Raw genomic sequence first — 19,896 nt, 5'->3', positions numbered from 1 at the left:
TAAGTTTGCCCATCAGAAGGTAGCATTTACCTGTTTAAAGCCAAGCATTGTACTGGTTGCCATGGGATACTAAGCAAACCTAGTGCCTTTTATTATATATGTTAAGTAGGGAAATATTATCTCAGTGCAGCCATAACACACTGTAACCCATAGCAACCAAGTAACCTGTGAGATGTTTGCTTTTAGAAAGGTGGTAATTATTACCTACTGACTGGTTGCTATGGGCAGTAACCCATGGCAACCAAAATGTTGCTTTCTTTGTTGAACATGCAGCTGGCTGAAAAAGCCAGACACTGATTGGTTGCTATAGCTTACTACCCATGGGCAAATTTGCCCAGTGTTAACAAATAAGCCCCAGTGTCTTTTATTACATAACTCCTTTAGAATCTGTTATGGGTAACGGCACACAGGGCCATTCCACACATTCCGTCACTCGGAAAATGTGAATAATTACCCATTATGCCTTTACCCTAAATCTGGGCTTTATGCTACTAAATCTCTATCTATGCTTCTTAATTATAGAACAGTACAGTACAACAAGCACTACAAAAAGATATGCATCTTATTAGTGTCTTTACATATACAAATCAGCAGACTTTAGCTAAGATACATATAAATAATAGTGACAAATATTGATCTTTTTTGGTAATACTTTCACTTCATCTGAACTGTAGGAAATACATTGATCTTGCGAGATTCCTGCACAACATGAGTTTATTTGGGTTGCAGTGTTTAAAGTCCTTTGTTAAAATACACAATCTTGGTGCCTGGGCTCTTCTCCAGAACCTGAGCTTGAACTTCCGGCTCCAGGCTGGAAACACTCATTGAGCTGCAGAGACAAATATCAGATTATATTTAGTTTTATGTACAAAGAAATGTCTCACAACTGTATCCTGCATGTGTACAGCTTCAGTTGTATTTAGGCATATAAGCTGGCTTACTCTATAATAATAATAATAGTCTCAGGTCTAAGTGACCTCCTAGAAACACTTTAATGGGATGTCCCCCCAACAGTAACACATTTCTCTCACTTAAACAAGACACACCAACCCTATAAACCACTTAAACCACTTAAAGGCAACACATGCACAATGCCAAACAGATCTGCACTGTAAAATGTGAACTGGTAAACCACATTGTCTTACCAGGATAGTAGCAGGGACTATTGAAAGCATTCTGCCTTATGAAGCTTAAAGGGGTGGTTCACCTTTAAATTAACTTATAGGGCAAGAATCCACGGAGTGGCTTTCCACCGGCAATGATAGGAGTCCCCGGTGGAAAGCCCTTCACATTGATTTGTTTTCTGAAGTCGTGCAAAGTTGCCTGCAGGAGGAAACTTTGTGCAACTTCGGATTACTGAAGCGATGCAAAGGGCTTTCCACTGGTGACTTCGATTGTTCCCGGAGGAAGCGTTTTCAGAGCGATCTATCACCAGCAACTCTGTGGGTTCTTACACTTTGGGTGAAGACACACACAGCTACTAGTAGCAGCCACTTGTCATGGCTACTAAAAAAGACAATGCTGATCATTTACTGATATTTTGTCTCTACTTGTGTTTTAGCAGAGGCAATAATAATTAAAAAAATGAAGACCAATTGCAAATTGCCTAAGAATTTTACTCTCCACATCATACTTAAAGTTAGTTCAAAGGTGAACACCCCCTTTAATGCCCTGTCCGTTCCCCTTGTGGCATTCTGCCTCCAGCTTAATTTGGGTGAATCTTAACTGAAAAGAACACTGCTGTGCCCCTCTGTCCAGTTCAAAATTCTCATATTTTAGACAAGAAAGCTGGCTCGTAAAGTAACATGTTCAATATGTTAGTTACCACCATTGAATTATAAATTGCGCTTGTTCTTTAACAAGCAACCAACTGCAAAGTCCTCCAAGGAGCTGTACAGCTCTGTATAGTCACATACAACATCTGTAGTAACATGAGATTTATACTGCATTTTGTAACCTATTTCTCAGGAAACCATAAAAATCAGACACCTCCAGTAAGAATAAAGTCTGGAAATATTTATAGCCCAATGCCATGGGATGGAATTCACAACTGTAGCAGCAGAATTATATATAATAAAATGTAATCTGTAAGGTATAAATTAATGAGGACTGGTTATAGAAGTGTCTGTTTGGTAGTTGCCTAGCGTGTTAGGATGCAAGTACAGTATCTTTAACGTATGGCATCAAGACATACAACATTTACATGCTTTTTAGCACTGCAATTGTGAATTATCCTTAAAGTGCAGCAGTCAGTCTGAATGTACTTACCTTTTCTGAGGGAAAAGTGCACAGCACAGAGGTGTTGCGAAAACCAAGCTAGAAAAAGAAAATAGTCATATTTTAGCCTGGAAATGCACAACTGCTGACATATAATGCTTATTCACATTACCTAGAAAAAGATGAAGGGAAAAGCGTATTCTCATTTGATTAAATCAATTTAAAGAGTGATGTTCCTCTTTCAAAAGTATCAGACTCTATCAGAGCAGAGAACACTAAGGGGCACATTTACTAACCCACGAACGGGCCGAATGCGTCCGATTGCGTTTTTTCCGTAATGATCGGTAATTTCGCGACTTTTTCGTATTTTTGGCGATTTTTTTCGGCGTCTTTACGATTTTTGCGAAAAAACGCGACTTTTTCGTAGCCATTACGAAAGTTGCGCAAAGTCGCAATTTTTTCGTAGCGTTAAAACTTGCGCGAAACGTCGCACCTTTTAAGTTTTAACGCTACGAAAAAGGCGCGACTTTGCGCGCAAGTGTTAACGCTACGAAAAAATCGCGACTTTGCGCAACTTTCGTAATGGCTACGAAAAACTCGCGTTTTTTCGCAAAAATCGTAAAGACGCCGAAAAAATCGCAAAAAATACGAAAAAGTCGCAAAATGTTCGTTTCCAATCGGAATTTTTCCAATTCGGATTCGAAATCGTGTCTTAGTAAATCAGCCCCTAAAAGTCCCCCTGCTGTTTGGACCTCATGGTGAATCTGTATTCTGTCCCAGCCCACTCCACCACTGATAATGATAAGGCTGCTGTACCTCTGAGCTTATACGGCAGCCCAGTTGCAGCTGTATTTTCCTTGTAATAATTGTGTACAAAATCATTTGCTTAAATTGTTTTTCCTTGAACAAGAAATATGTTTTTGTAGGTAAATTCACAGATTTTGCATTTGTCATTAAAATTTAAATAAAATACAATTACTAAATCCCAGATCTCTTGAATAAAATAGGACTATAATACAGCTTCCCAGAGCAAGAAGGCTGCCTGGCAGATGTGCTAATTCTGCCTGCAATCAGTGATGCCACAAGTTAGGTTGAAAAAATGACACAAGTCTATCGATTTCAACCTTTTAAGTCTAGAGCTGCCTAACTGCTAGTTACATCACAGGCATCTACAAGCTACAGGAACAAGAGATATAAATAAAAAGATAACAGGTAAAATGCCCAGGACAGTCCCATGGACCCATAACAATTTAGAGGGCTTAGAGAGATTGGGCTTAGAGATTCTTCCACTTGTATCTTGCATAATTGTTAATCCATAAAACCCATTTAATTATTATGATAATAACAAAATGAGAAAGGAGCTAATTCAACATTGAATGTAAAAGGTAATTGCTCATTGGTACTGTCTTTTTTCTAGGAGGACCTTACCAAAAGCCAACCAGCCCCACTTGTAGAGGTGCATTCATCCATGGGTACCGCTGCAATACAAAGAGAAACAGAACTATATTTGTAGTGCACTACTGTATAGCCAACAGGTTTGCCACAGCTATGGTCTATGTAGTAAGTATCACTGTAATTTTCTGGTAGAGAACTCCCTACAAGCAGGACAAGGAGTCAAGGTCAAGGACACGCTAGAACCAAGTGATGGAATAAGATGTCCCAGCTAACACAGTATAGCTCTTTAAAAGGGAAGTTTATGTTAAAATGATGGAGCAGATTTATGATTGAACTTGGGAATCAAAAAGTTCTCCCAGCAGTTGGAATATAACATGAAAGTGTTATCAAATTTACACATTGATCAAAGCAGATGGATGTTTTAATTTATCAAAATGCTTTGCTCTGTCAAACATATCCATTTTCTATGGGCAAATCTAATCACATCTTGAAAGAAATGTTTTGAACAATTGTTTTCCACTCGAACAAAAGGGATCCTCCACCCAAAAACTGATTGGTTTTAAAGTTAGGAGTAAGGTTACTGCTACTGAATTTCATTATCTGCCTATATTCTCTGCATTGCCTATTTTGGCTCCTGAAATAATGTTGCAAGCCAGCTGATTAAAAGATGGGAAATATTTGAGAAACACTGCTTTTACCTGCAACAACATGTTTAAACAACAATGCATACTCTTGTGTTTCATAGCCAAAATTTGCTCCGTGTTTGCCTCCAGTGACCCCAGTGGCTGTGGGTGCAGACAGAAAGGATCGCTGATCCAAACATAAGGGTGGAGTCTTGGGCCTGCATTTATCCGGAGGCTGACACCTGGCATAAGCCTTAAGGCTCTTACAGACAAGCGTTTCTTTATGTGGTTCCTTGTCGTGTATCTTTCATGCATTCTGCCACAAGGAACCACATGAAGAAACACACCGTGTTCTTTTCAATTTATTTGTACACCCTCTGCTTGGAAGCGCCAATCAAAGGTGTAATGCAAATTTAACCTCTGCTGTGGAGGAGATTTCCTTTCATCTTGCAATAAAAACGTAAAAAATGTATTTCAAGGCAATGCATTATTTAAACAAAATGTAGTTCTGCATCTTAGTCGTAAACACAAGGAGATAAATGCATCAAGTAGTGTGTAGGTAATAATCTTACCTTTAGGAACGCTCTCTTCTCCAAAGCATTCATTATCACCGGGGGAATTGCTGGGTAAGAGAAAGATAGGTTAGGTAGTGCTGGCTAATGTAGTACTTACTGCCTGCCCTATGGTTACCACTTACATTGCTTTCTGCACCTTCTATCAGGGATCAGAATAAATAATTTTATTAGGGTTATTTATTCTGATCCCCTCTCTTCTGATGTCTATGAAGATTCTCATTCATCCAGGTCATGAAATACAGTATCTAGTATAATGAAGTCTAAAACAACAACTTTTCTGAGTTTTCCTGAAAACCTTTCACCACTCATCCAAGTGGCTTCTTCGGTTCAAATGACTGGTAGGGAATTCCCCAGCATTTAAACCCTTGAGGGTAGTTCATCCTCACCCCAGCAGTTTCACAACAATTCACACTTCCAGTCACGTACCTTGAAAGATTAACACCTGATGAGAAACATGGTGCCATTGTGACTGGATCATACTTTCATACACTTGTGAGTTTCAGCCCAACACCTAACTGAATAAGTTCAATGGAACCATTGTGATTGTATGTGCTACCCTCAAGGGTTTAAATGCCTTGGAATTGCCAACCAGTCATTTGAACTGGTCATTTCAAGAAAAGTCCAGTTGTTTTAGACTTAATTCTAATAGATACTCACTTCTGATCTAAGTGTGCGCCTTGATGTAAAAAGGTTAAAGGTGTAATCTGTGCCAGTGACCCATGGTAACAAATGGTTACAGGCAATCCCAATTCATGTTAACCTTCATTCCAGTACCAATGGAGTTAAAGGTGGCCATACACATAGTGTTTTCCCGCCCCCACTTCCTGTTCAGGTCTCTCATAAAAAAAAACCCTGCTAATGCACAGACTGGCTCCTGCTGCCTCCAGGCATGTCCAGAAGGCTCTCCAGGTCGACTACAGGTAGTCGAATTGAAGAGAGAACTGAACAGGAAGTGGGAGTGGGGCTTCACTCTGCACAATGAAGCAAAGAAAAACAATTAACTTCTAATTGAGGAACCAGGTCAGAGAGAATGCTGGGACAAAAGTAGGTAATTCTGGAGGCTGTTTAGAGTAATTTTACTGTGGCTGTGCCACAGTCCTTTCTTGGAATTGGTAACACCCATACTCATATGTTATTATGTTGTATGTATGTACCATGTCACAAAGTCTATAAAAACCCAGTGTTCTGTTGTTCTGAACCCACGTACGTGTCTAATAAACCTTCCTTTTTACTTCTTGGATTGACTTCAACACTGTCTACTTTGAGTCTAATATTACCATGTTTTTATGGTTTCCTATAAACAATTCAAAAACATACAAGTAGGTTAATTGGCTTATGAATAAACCGACCCTACTTAGTGTGCCTATGGTTTCCCAGTAGGATTTTGGTATTAAGTGTTTAAGTTTCAGGATATGGAGGTTCCATTGCAATCACGATGTTGCTACAGCAGAGAGTCCAGTGGCTAATTCTGTGTGAATTAGACACAGATACTTGTTTTCAAATTATACAATAATAACAAATGTACATACCCATTGCAGGTGCAGCCATTCCAATCCGAGACACCACCACTTGTGCTATGGCCTGCTTAGCAGCTTTAGTAGACTCTCCGAGTCTGTTGCCATTTTCATCTGTGATGGGGATGCCATATTTTAATTCTCTAATTAGGAAAAACAAGAAAAAAAGAGATAAGCTAATAATTTCTATACTGCATTGTTGGGTTGAATTTAAGGATGAAATGTCTTAAATCTCAAAGCATACAATCCAATCATAACGTCTGAAACTTTAATTTTTGTATAATACTTGTAACTGAAATACTGGGTGTTTTTGTGTCATCTGGGCTGCTTTTAGTGACTATACCAATATCTGACTGCATCTTGGGGAACCATACAGTTGTAAACTAAAGATGAAACAAAGCTTGGCCTGGCTAACAGCTTAATGGCCTGTGTATGGGGCCTTCCAATGGGACTGCCCGACAAATATCCAAAATCAGGCAGATACATATTGGTAGGTTTAAAAATCCCATCATGACGAGGACCTCATTGGCTTGCCTTAATGGCTTGCATTACTTTCATTGTGATTTGATATCGGCTCAGTGCAGTGTATGGCCATCTTAAGGTTTCTTCAACAAGGTTTAAGAATACGTTTTGTGGATTTATGATTAATTTATGAAAGGAAAGCTTGGTTTTACTTTTCTACAAAAGCTTCCCTATATTTAGCAAAAATAAAAATGCAGTCAATATAAACAGTGGTTGGTTTGGTCTCTTGTGAATTAGGTTTCTAATATCATTAGACATTTAAGAATGGCCTTTGTGCCAAGTGTCATAAGCCCCTGTTTATCACTGGATGAATAGTTTTCTACTGGACATCATAGAAATGATATAGGGAACTTACCTCTGCCTCATGAAAGGGATGTTGATGCAATTGGCAGCTGCTACTGCAGCAAATGGAACAAATCTCCCAATCAGAGATGGTAGATGCTAGAAAAAATGGACATTGTTAATCAAAAGCTAAAATATATGAATCAGTTGTGCCATACTGCTTGCTCACCTCAGGTAAAATGCGTTGCTCAGTATCAGTGGTGAGAGTGGTAATACCAACAATATGCCAGACTCATTCAGTGAGAAAAAGAGTTGTCATATGAATACTCATGAACAAGATTCAATTTGAGATGCAAATCAATTCAGAAAACTTTATCTCACTGTTTATCACCTCAAAACTCTATTCTATACTCTAAGGGGCACATTTACTAACCCACGAACGGGCCGAATGTGTCCGATTGCGTTTTTTTCATAATGATCGGTAATTTTGCAATTTTTTCGGCGTCTTTACGATTTTTGCGTAAAAACGCGATTTTTTCGGCATCTTTACGATTTTTGCGTAAAAACGCGAGTTTTTCGTAGCCATTACGAAAGTTGCGATTTTTTCGTAGCGTTAAAACTTGCGCGAAACGTTGCGCCTTTTAAGTTTTAACGCTACGAAAAAGGCGCGACTTTGCGCGCAAGTGTTAACGCTATGAAAAAATTGCGACTTTGCGCAACTTTCGTAATGGCTACGGAAAACTCGCGTTTTTACGCAAAAATCGTAAAGACGCCGAAAAAATCGCAAAAAATACGAAAAAGTCGCAAAATGTTCGTTTCCAATCAGAATTTTTCAAATTCGGATTCGAAATCGTGTCTTAGTAAATCAGCCCCTAAAAGTCTATGGGGGAAACAATTAAACTGAATTAGGATTTTTTTCTCCTCAAATTCAACTTTGTCTGTGAGTTTTCACATGATAAACCATGAGATAACTTTTTATCACTGAATTTAATCTGACACAGTGCCTCCATTGTCAAAATTATCTTGCAAATTTTAGAATACTTGTATGCACAAAATAATTTAAAGTCTTATTTTAACTAAATCTAAAAGCTGACAAGCTCCCCTATGCTGCCTTCTAGTTATATACAGTAACTGTAATCATGTATAGTGTAACAATCTTATATTCTCAGAATGTGTTTGAGTTCAGGGGCATCATTTAGTTGTTCACTTGCTAAGGCAATGTTCAACTGATGTCACTGATGACTAGTCAGCCAGGTAATCCTGGTGAAGACTTTACATAAAATGATGTACATTTTCTTATTACAAAGTACTGGATGCAGACTACCCACATAATATAAATAATATATAAAGCTCAACAAAGCAATAGGATAGAAATGATGTTCCTTTTCACAGGCCTGCTGTACCAGCCTGGATGTACAAAAGCCTATCAGTGATGACACATCTGTCAGGCTCAATATAACATGTAAAGGCTCATGTATCATATATTAACATGCTTTATACCCACAATAACCTTTTTTTTCCCAAATTTCCACTGTAATAGTACCCACCCACAAATTAGCGTGTGTTACAACTTGCCTGCAATTTACCTGTGCCGGCACAAATTAGCATTCATGTTAGTAAAATACACATTAGTTCCTTTCAAATTCTTCTGGCATCAGTGTGTGCACAAAAAGCTGCCAGCACAGAGATGCCTGCAGTGCCAAAAATAGTGTTGGTGTAGTAGTCACAAGTCAGTTATGTGTAGGTGCAAATGAAGTCCTAAAAGTAACACATTTTCATGGCAGTTACCTCCAGAGCCCTAGTTTCTGTGTACCCAGTAATTTGCACTTAACACTCTATTATGTAAAGAGAAATTAACTGTTTTGATGCAAGCTGCAAGTATAGAGTGCTTGCCTATGTAACTAAGCCCTTCAGTGTTTGTCTGAATTACTTGATTTCACTGTGTATGCAGAGACCATGCTTAAAAACTCTAGAATGTCAAGTATGTACCTACAGTAGCACGGAGTACAATAAGCATGTGCAATGCCACACAGAAGACGCAGACCCCAGACACCAAACAAGGTAAAAAAAGATATATAAAGAGGGACAAATTAAGATGCATGAATGATCATTATGGTTTGAGTCATTAATCTCTAGGCCGGTGCAGTATGCCCTCTGCATAAAGGTAGCTATACACAAGCTGAACAATGTGCCATATGAAACTTTATGATGATAGATCGTTCAATATTAGCTAAACTGCCAAACCAAATCTAGGTATGTATGACCAGCTTAAAGGAGAACTAAAGTTTCCAAAATAAATGCTAGAAATTCTGCATTTTACATACTGAACTTACTGCACCAACCAAAATGTTCAGCAACCCTATAACAGTAATGATTCCAACCTTCAAAGTTGTACACAGGAGTTCCCTGTATTCTGATCCTGTTATGCCATCTATTCAGTGTAAATGACAAGCTCAGTTACCACTGTTACCTCAGTTACCTCTGGGTTGCAAATGAGAAGCTATGCTTAAAGGTTGTTGGCAATAATCAACACAGACTGTGAAGTTACTTTATTCTGGGCTGCCATTTAATGTGATGTAATGTGAATCTAAATTCATTAGATTTATATTGTGAATTTTATATTAAGTATATTGTATGTTTTTAGCTGGTCACTAAAACTCGGGTAACTGACACCAGCCCAGAGTATGTGCTTTGATTTAACAGAAAAGTACTGGGGGTATCGTTGGAGGCACAGATCATGACCACCTGTTGTGTCCTTTGCCTAGCCGCGCCGCAACAAATCTTCCTTGTCGTGGGCGACTAATCTCCCCGCAATGCCATCCCACCAGCTAGAATGTAAATCGGCACGATTTGCCAAAATCTTTTTGCCGACTTTGGCAAATTGCGGCACTGCGTATGCCATCCCATCAGTGATTTACATTCTAGTGGGGAGATTAGTGGGGAGGTTAGTCGCCCGTGACAAGGGAGATTTGTCGCACAGCGACTAATCTCCCCGTGTGTCACGGCCCTAAGGTTCAACATTTCTAGACAATTCTCTGTCAGGCATTATTTGCCCCTTTAAGCAATTTATAGAAAATAAATCATAAAAAATACACTACTTATACTTCTAAAGTAAACACAATTACAAATGTGTACATAAAATTTGGTATTTGCAAGTAAGAGCAAGCTACACCTTTTCAAAAATCATATCATAGTTGTTGGTATAACCTTGATTATTGGGCATTCACCACTTCTGGAAGTTTTACAATTTCAAATTAGTTTTGCTAAATGTCAGCTTTGTACATTGATGATCTATGATGGATACTGTACTGACAGTTACCTTAGTCAGAGTTTTGAGTCCCAGAGCAGTAACAACAGCTCCTGTAGTTGCACTGACGTAGGCTGCCCCCAGCTGGCTAAAAGAAAAGTAAACAAAAAATCATCAACATTTATGGGGTTACCAAGTTTTGTTGATGATCAGTTGTAGTCCACTGTCCTTTATAAGGTCTATATATGGCATTCTATATTGTGTCTTGTACATTTTTTAATCAAATAACTGCTCTCACCTTGTTGTTATGGGTGCATCACCGCTCCTGTTTGTATAATTCACAATAGCATTGAAGGACTGATTTACCCACTGCCAAAATATGACAGCTGGAGTTGTTCTGCAAACAAAAAAAAAACAACAAAAATACACATTTACTTGTGGAAAAATATATATATTTTAATTTTCCCCAGCATATACTAAATTATTACTTTGGTTCAACTCCGATGGGAAAATGCTGCACAAATAGAGGACATGTGCCTTCTTAATTTTGTTACATATTCTACTGACATCTTTTCTGCAGTTTTTAATAGAATTGTTGTTGCTATAGTCGGCTACATGCTTTACCATCTGGAATTCCATTGGTCATTTGACTAAAAATGAAAAATGATTATGATTACATAACCTCCCATGACAAGAATATAATGTGTTCAGAGGGCCACGTGGCTAAACACTGCTTTGATAATATGATAATAATATGAAAATATGAAATGATTCCCCAAAAACAGCATCCATGCCTCAGTTGTCAAAAATGTAGTGAGCAAATAAGAACAGCACAAAATCTTGGAATCTAGTCCAGTGCTGCCCAACTGGAAACCAGCAACCAATCAGCAATTAGAATTTAACGGTCACCTGTTATATAATTTGGGGGGACAGTGAATTTCCATTTTTGGTTATTAATGCCAGATTGCAATAACGGTTTATCAGATATTACTTTATTGTTTGTTGTAATCAAAATATTTGATAAAATTTTAGTCCAATAAAATTTGAATTTAGAACATGCTAACCAAATAAACAAGTGCATTTCCTCCAACATAGATTTGAACATGTAGCAGGGGTATAATGCCATCTTGTAATTAGTTTATAGTTAGCCTCATCTGTTTTGGCAGCTCTAGAAGATTCATTCAATATCCTGAAAACTTTCACACAGATCCCCTGAAATTATAGACATTACTTTCTGTAAATCTTGGGGATTAAATTATTTTCCCCAAGATTTACAGAAAGGAATGTCTATAATTTCAAAAGGTCCAACCAAAAGATCCAATCTATAATTTCCAAAGATCAAACCAAAAGTCTCTTTTCTGCTATATTTTTCCACTAAGTTAGAGGCCTGTCACACCCACTCTTATTAATTGTCTGAATATAATGGGAAAGTTGGCTTTATTCCCACATATTGCATAATCCCCTTTACTATAAACAATTTAGCCCTACATTAGATAACAGTAAGTCAAATAAGGTGCATGATGTATATATATATTTCATTTATAATACAGGTATGGGATCCCTTATCCAGAAACCCGTTATACAGAAAGTTCCGAAGTATAGAAAGGCAATCTGCCATAGACTCCATTATAAGCAAATAATTCTAATTCTAAAAAAATATTTCCTTTTTCTCTGTAATAATAAAACAGTACCTTTGTTCTTGATCCCAACTAAGATATAATTAATCCTTACTGGAGGCAAAACAATCCTATTGGGTTTATTCAATATTTAAATGATTTTTTTTATAGATTTAAGTTATGGAGATCCAAATAACGGAAAGATCCCTTATTTGGAAAACCCCAGGTCCCGAGCATTCTGGATAAGGGGTCCCATACCTGTACATAAATATAAATACACATTTCCTTCTGTTAAAACATCATAATATTTTACGTTCATTATGCTTTTTTTCATGGGAGCTTATTTTTTGTGTGGGTGTAATACAAGGTGTGATATTATGAGAAGCTGAGTGTTAAGTTGCCAACCTTGCTATGATGAGCTTTCATGTGAGTTGAAAAAGCCATGGCAGCATATGCTTCCCTTCAGGGACATCAGGCTATATAATTCATTTGAAATGAGAATATAATGATAACTGACTGAAATGCTTAGTTACAGTTGAGCAGAAAGATGGAGACATGCCTGTAAAATGTCAGCATGCAGCCAGTGATGGTCATGTTCATGGGCACCTGTGCAGACATCCTTCCTATCAAGATCATCTTCTCTCCTGTATCCGGATGGAAAGCAGAATCGTAGATGTATTTTGCTCGCCATAGCTGGTCTTCAGTTAAACCTGGTGTGGGGATCCCCTTTCTGCAACACATATTAATACATTTATTATATTTATGACATTCCAGCTTTACTGACCGCCAAGCAATCTTTTAAACATTGCAGATTCTTCTCTATGAACTTGAAACCCATCTGCTTTAGAACAAAATCCCCTTCAAAAGTATTCTAACAGCAATGTTCAGTTGCAGCATATTATTACTAAATTTGCGCAAACACAACTGCATTTTGGTAATAAATGACCCCTAGAGTGTGTAATTACCCTTACATAAAATAGAGCTGTATCTGTCTTGCACAAGCACCACCCACCTACCTGAACAATGGGAAGGGAGCATAAAGAGAACACAATATAGTGATAATTAAAGACCTTAATATTAAGAATATGCTGAAACATAGGTTCCACTCATTTGGGTAAAAGGTTTTAGGGACACTTTTATCAACTGCTGGTCCAATCTGGACCATTTTGCCCCCCCCCCCCCCCCCCCCCCACCTAGATTAGGTGTTGCTGGCTTGCAGGCCAAAGGGGCTGGACAAATGCATGGTGCCTGCCTCTCTATCTTCTGCTGGCTGCTGATATAACACTGCCTATTCACCTCTCTACTACGTCAGACACAGCCACACTTGTGGCTTCTGAACAAAAAGCCTTTGGCAGCCATGAGTTATTTTGATTTTAGAACAGAGAACTGCATACACTCAGGCTTGGATGTTCCGCACAAGTGGAGGTTCAATGTTGAATTTCCTGCACTGTCCAATTATGCTGCACATTCAATGCTAAAGGTGGCCGTACACCTTACAATAATGATCTTTCCTGCGACCATTGGTCTGAGGTTTAGAGCTGAATCCTCAGATATGGAGGTAGAAACAATAGGGATTCTACCGCCAATTGACGATTCAGCCCTAAACGCAGATTTTGCTTGGGTGCCTTCAACCACGCCCGGGCAAATTTTTTTGTCCCGCCCAATCAACGAGACAACCGATATCCAAAGCTTTCGTGATATCGATCATCTCATCGATCCGTCATACATTAACTGAATATCATATAAAACTAGGTTTCGTATGATAATATCGGTGCGTGTATGGCCACGTTAAGAGAGGCACTCTGTTCTGCCAAAAATATATCTTAAAGTTTAGTTCCACAGTACGTTTGGGCCCTTCATTAGGTGGGTGATATTGCTCACAAACAGGAGCTTATAAATGTCATTAGTAAACTATTGTTGCCATTAATTAGACCTGTAATTCTGTATAATGTTCTTTGCTTCCTCTAGGACTTTAGGCCCAAGTAGGACATTTCGTGGATCAGTCACTGTGAAGAAGTGCTTGGCTCTTCCTTCAAAGGTGCTCTGGTCCCATCGTGGTTCTTTGATATTAATGTTAAAGGGCAGTTCCTGAGACATAATCTGAAATAAAAAAAACAAGCATTTATATGACTTTATATGGCATTATATGTCTATGTTATTTAATATGAATTTAAAGCTCCAGGAAAGTTGTAGTCTGGCTGTGGGAGATTTCCCACTGGTTTTATACATTTAGAAGATGGGGGGGGGGGATGATATATACCTGTAAAAGCTAAAGCTTTTTACACCACTGTTCTCTAAACTTAGTTTGTATCTCAATATACAAAACTAACACATACAGCTATTATGAAATTGTGTTTCATATAAAAGCTGTGAATGATACAGTATATGGGGAAGCCCAGCTATTAGCAAAAGAACAATACAGCCAGTAGCACTATGGTTTTGTTATTTCACATGTCATTTGCAGATAATATTACCACTCTCATAATAGTACTCTAACAGGATTGGCTGCTGCACTCACGCCCCTGGCACACCTCTCACAGTACAGTAGCTCTGCCTGAAAGTCATTCAAGTGCAGATTTAACAGATTTAAGTACATGGCCTCTTAACAATCAGAGGAGAAAAAAACTGAACTTTTTTTTAGTTGTTAAAAACTAAAGGAAAATATCACACATAGCTTCAAGTAAGGGCTGGGTGCTTTTTTTTAAGTCAGCAATCCAGTACAGTGTCAATTCAGGAACTACTTTGGAATGGGCAATGTACTTCCAATGGCAGATACCAGCACTCTTAGGGTAGTTGTGTTCCCAACACCACCCACCCCAGCACAAAATAAACGGCATCCAGCTGCTGACAGGCAAAGCTGTTTTGGTCAAAACATTACATGTGAAAGGGTGGATCACAGTTACATTAACTTTTAGCATGTTATAGATTGTCCTATTCCTAGGAACTTTGTAATTAGTCTTCATTGTTTATTTTTTATAGTTTTCAAATTATTTGCCTTCCACTTATATATCTTTCCAGCTTTCAAATGGGGGTCACTGACCCCAACAGCCGAAAACGATTGCTCTGTGAGCTTACAAATACATTATTATTGCTACTTTTATTACTTATCTTTCTATTCAGCCCCTCTCTTTTTCATATTCCAGTCTCTCATTTAAACCACTGCCCGGTTGCTAAGGTAAATAAGACCATAGCAACCAGATAACTGCTGAAATTCCAAACTGGAGAGCTGCTGAACAAAGAGCCAAAAACCACAAAAAAATGCCAACCAATTGCAAATTGAATATTGTTGTCTACATCATACTAAGGGGGAGATTTATTAAGACATGAACACTCGGAGCGTTCATTTGAAAGCTCCGAGCGTATTTTCGCAGATTTCTTCGGAATTCGGAAAGGTTCTGCCGCTATTTAAAATCATTCGGCATGAAAATTTTGTGACTTTCGGATCGCCAATGCGATATTATCGTGACTAATACGATTTTTTCATAAGCATTTTCGTGATATTTGCAATCTTCAGAAATTATCGTATCCAATCCGAATTTTTCCCATTTGGGATTCAAACTCATGTTTTAATGAATCGGCCTCTATGAGTTCATTTGAAGGTGAACAAGGACCATGTAGGTGATGTGACTAGCTTGCCAAACATGCCCTATCCGACCTAGCGAGTGCCTTTCGGCATAGGCTCCAGTGTAAGGGGCTGTCACGGGAGGCAAGCAGAAGTCACATCAATACCAACATCAGCTGGAGACATCTAGTCTGCAAAATATAGCAGTAGTTAGTCATCTGAATGATACACAGCCTGCATAAGGAATTGTTTCATATTTATTCATACAGTATGTGTGTGTTTTCCCCATTATAGGTGAGGATGGCTGTAGAGAAATGTTCAACTGGTTACATCTAACAGTAAAGCTCCATTCCTGAAACATGCCCGTCTCTGCCAGGAGCCCAGTTCAGCCTCCCACACACAGCCAGCTTCCCTGCATTCCCCAAAAAACAAATATGCCAATTTCAGCTAAATGACTCAGCCTCCAGAAATCTGCACTCATTCTTTCCATCTGCCTTGCACATTAAATCTGTAGGAAAATAAAAATCAGCCCAAGGAACCTCCTTGCATTGTTGCCATCAGTGTGTCCATAAAGAGTAATAAACTGTGAGTGAACCAGCAATAATAATCTTAAAGATTAACCAATTCTACACATATATATAAGCATAAGTCATTGTTTCTGAATATTGTGAATATCAGGTCTGCAGGTGTTGCAGGACTACAACTCCCAGTATGCTCCATCATACAATCAAGGAGTCATGGCATGCTGGAAGTTGCAGTATGCAACATCTGGGGACCCAAGGTGAAGAAACAAGGAAGCAAACCTAAGTTACATAGTTAATTTGGGTTGAAAAAAAGTCCATCAAGTTCAGCCCTTCCAAGGGAACCCCAGCGCACACATAGACCCATACTGACCTATCTATCCACTCACATACAGACCCATACTGACCTATCTATACACTCACATACAGACCCACATTGACCTATCTATCCACTCGCATACAGACCCATACTGACCTATCTATCCACTCACATACAGACCCATACTGACCTATCTATCCACTCACATACAGACCCAAACTGACCTATCTATCCACTCACATACAGACCCACACTGACCTATCTATCCACTCACATACAGACCCACACTGACCTATCTATCCACTCACATACAGACCCATACTGACCTATCTATACACTCACATACAGACCCACACTGACCTATCTATCCACTCACATACAGACCCATACTGACCTATCTATACACTCACATACAGACCCACACTGACCTATCTATCCACTCACATACAGACCCATACTGACCTATCTATCCACTCACATACAGACCCATACTGACCTATCTATCCACTCACATACAGACCCATACTGACCTATCTATCCACTCACATACAGACCCATACTGACCTATCTATCCACTCACATACAGACCCATACTGACCTATCTATACACTCACATACAGACCCATACTGACCTATCTATACACTCACATACATAACACTCACATACATTGTAGATTTTAGTATCACAATAGCCTTGGGTAGTATGCTTGTTCAAGAAATCATCCAAGCCCCTCTAAGTGCACCCTAGCTTTGTAGCCTTTATGGTCTATTTTCAGCCTTCAAAATCTTAATGTACAAATATAACAAAATCACAGGTGGGTAACATTGGACAATCCAGATTTTACAGAAAGGCAGCCTTGCAGGGTCTACCATCACCTCTACGCTGCTGAAGGGATATGATGGGTGATGTAGTTGCATGTCCTTGTCGGGATCTAAATATATATGGCAAATAGGGTTCCATTGCTGCTGACTTTACTCCTGTCTTTTTTCACGATTTTAAAAATGACCTAAAGGGTACTGGGGTACAGGAGCAAGATAGCAGGCAGGAGAGGGGCTCTTGGACCCTGGTAGTGGTCACTGGGTCTGCTGTCATTATCATTAGTCCCTCATAAAAGCACAGTCTATAGCATTCTTCAGCCTGAGCTTTTATTTACACTACTCTGCCAAGTTCTTTCTTCACATGATTTCCATTTATAAAGCCAAAACCCCACCCTAGTTCAGCCATTTAAATAAAAAATCTCCACAAAAAAAAAAAGACTCCACAATTTACTTACAGGCTGAGCTTGTTTATTCGCCAAATGGAATAAATGAAATGGTTTCCTGGCAAGCAGAGAAGCTATTAAATTAATGGCACAGAGATTTAATCACAAATAAGAGTTTTACCTCAGTCAGAAGGTTATGGAGGTTAGAAATATGTATACGCCTCTACTTTTTCCATATAAAAGAGCCCCCCTCTATAAGTGAGTGCAAAGGAGTACAGGAAAGGATTTCTCAGAGCCGCTTAGCTGCCTGGTTTAATCCCTTCATTAAAAACAGCCCACAATCACATCAAAAGCATCACTTATATTATTATACCCTGTGGCCCTTCTCCTGATATTTAACAACCGACAGCATGCTGGGAATTGTAGTCCAGTAACAGCTCAGTGCTACATCCCCTCCACAATGTAATGTTTAGGCACACATACACACATAACAAGATTAACTATAAGAGCTGTAACCATGACAGGGATGGGAAGTGACAGCCCTCTCTGCTGAGAATAGGATAACAGAGCGCCTACGGCACAGAGACTATGCAGCCCACAAATACAGAACTTGTTTGTTGCTATGACTTCCATGCAGGACCCATTCGCACACAAATCAGCCCTATTCCCCCGTATTCATGCAGTTGCAGGGGACACTTACACTGCGCTGCGTCCTTGCTCAAAAGTCAAATGTTGTGCAGCATCCAGTGACAACAGTGAGCTCTCAGTGACATCACAAACTTGATGGTAGTAGGGAGTGGCGCAACCTAACACCCCTGTCCTCCTCTCTGCTGTGTGAGCCAATGAAATCATCCTGAATCCGAACAAATAAAAGTTACCGCCCACGACTGGCTTGACTGTCAGTGAAATGGTACAACACGGTCTGGGAGGGTACAGGGAGGTGGTGGCTGGGTTGGCTGGCTAAGAATAACTGGTTAGGGGAGGAAGCTGGCTGGGGCCAGTTGGAGCTTGAAGGAAGATAGAGTGGTAGTGCAGTTAAAGTATGACTTTCCTGACATTACTGAGAGACCATTGCACATATCTTTTAGCGGGAGAATGACGGTGTTCTGGAGAAATTCTAAATGTCAGCACACCAGAAGTCATGTATATAACAGGAAACACAGCTGGCTATGGCCTTATTCTTTGTTTATACAAGGCCAACATTGGCTACAACTATTTATGCACATTATACATCAGTCACATTAGACTTGTCCCAGTGGTGCTTACAAGCTAAGGTCCCTATTGCATTCACACACACTATGAGACGCGTAGTGACCTGCCTGGATGTTTTGGGGTGTGAGGGAAAACGAAAGTAGTGCAAGGAGAAATCCCAGGCATGCTAGCGAGTGGTATTCTGGGAATTAAGCAGGCCTGTCCAGTGCCGCCATTATGACCTGCTTTTCTGCTGAAGCAGGGAGCCATATATATGTAGCAGGGACCTGTAAGCTATAAAAGTTACTGGGGGTCATCAACAACTTTAAAGGTAGTGTGCAAAATGCCAAAAATAAATGCAATCGCATTTTTTTTGCACTTCAGAAACAGCCCTCCATCCTTGAGGAATTGCTATAGGCCACCCCGATTATTTAAGCCCTTTTTGCATTCAGCAACACTGTACTCATGAGGGTCTGGAGGGGGAGGCACGTAGGTCTCCCATCTTCTATACCTTAACGTGTGCATCATGTAGAATTGCTCGTTCCAATTTACAATTGTCCAAGCTGTCTTTACTATCATACAGGTATGAAATGAGGAATAAGAGCAAGTTACATATAGAGAAGGAGTCATTATTGTGAGCCTTTCCATTTCTGGGCTTTACAGAATAGCAGATATAAGGTAGGCAAAGCCACACACCTCAGAACAGCGCACCTTTAGCTCTGCTGCTAATAGTTAGAGCCCCCAGAGAGCTTGTCACTCTCACAACATTTAGGTGAAGACAACACAAAATGGTATAGAGTTTATATAGGCTTAAAGTGGACCTGTCACCCAGACATAAAAAGCTGTATAGTAAAAGCCCTTTTCAAATTAAACATGTAACCCAAAGTTATTTTTTTAATAACACATCTATACCCATTATATAAGCATTTAAATGTCCCAGCTGTCAATCATATATTGCCTGATCTGCCTCTTTGCCTTAGGCATAGGGTTGGGGCAGACAGTTACTTTCACTTTCAGCTCAGAACTTCTTAGATGTTGCTGCTCTTCTCACATTCCCCCTCCCTCCTCTCCTCACCATCTAATTGTGTAACCAGTGCATGGATATGGGTA

At 39.3% G+C, this 19,896-nt stretch overlaps 1 protein-coding gene across 2 annotated transcripts; it reads right to left on the bottom strand.

Moving 5' to 3' along the window:
* Positions 1 to 544: 544 nt before the first annotated feature.
* On the bottom strand, positions 545 to 18,403 carry sfxn3 (sideroflexin 3). 2 transcript variants are annotated; one of them, XM_012966244.3, is made up of 11 exons: positions 18,296 to 18,403; positions 13,925 to 14,091; positions 12,551 to 12,721; positions 10,674 to 10,772; positions 10,448 to 10,523; positions 7,202 to 7,287; positions 6,340 to 6,467; positions 4,808 to 4,857; positions 3,646 to 3,695; positions 2,269 to 2,316; positions 545 to 829 (listed from the first exon to the last, which is right to left on the bottom strand). In XM_012966244.3, the coding sequence occupies exons 2-11, from the start codon at positions 14,086 to 14,088 to the stop codon at positions 733 to 735; spliced, it is 969 nt and encodes a 322-aa protein (XP_012821698.1). In that variant the 5' UTR covers positions 14,089 to 14,091; positions 18,296 to 18,403; the 3' UTR covers positions 545 to 732.
* Between the last annotated feature and the right edge of the window lie 1,493 nt (positions 18,404 to 19,896).

This window comes from Xenopus tropicalis, chromosome 7 (genome assembly GCF_000004195.4).
Source record: "Xenopus tropicalis strain Nigerian chromosome 7, UCB_Xtro_10.0, whole genome shotgun sequence".
Classification (NCBI taxonomy): domain Eukaryota; kingdom Metazoa; phylum Chordata; class Amphibia; order Anura; family Pipidae; genus Xenopus; species Xenopus tropicalis.
This window is presented reverse-complemented; position numbering and strand designations above follow the sequence as displayed.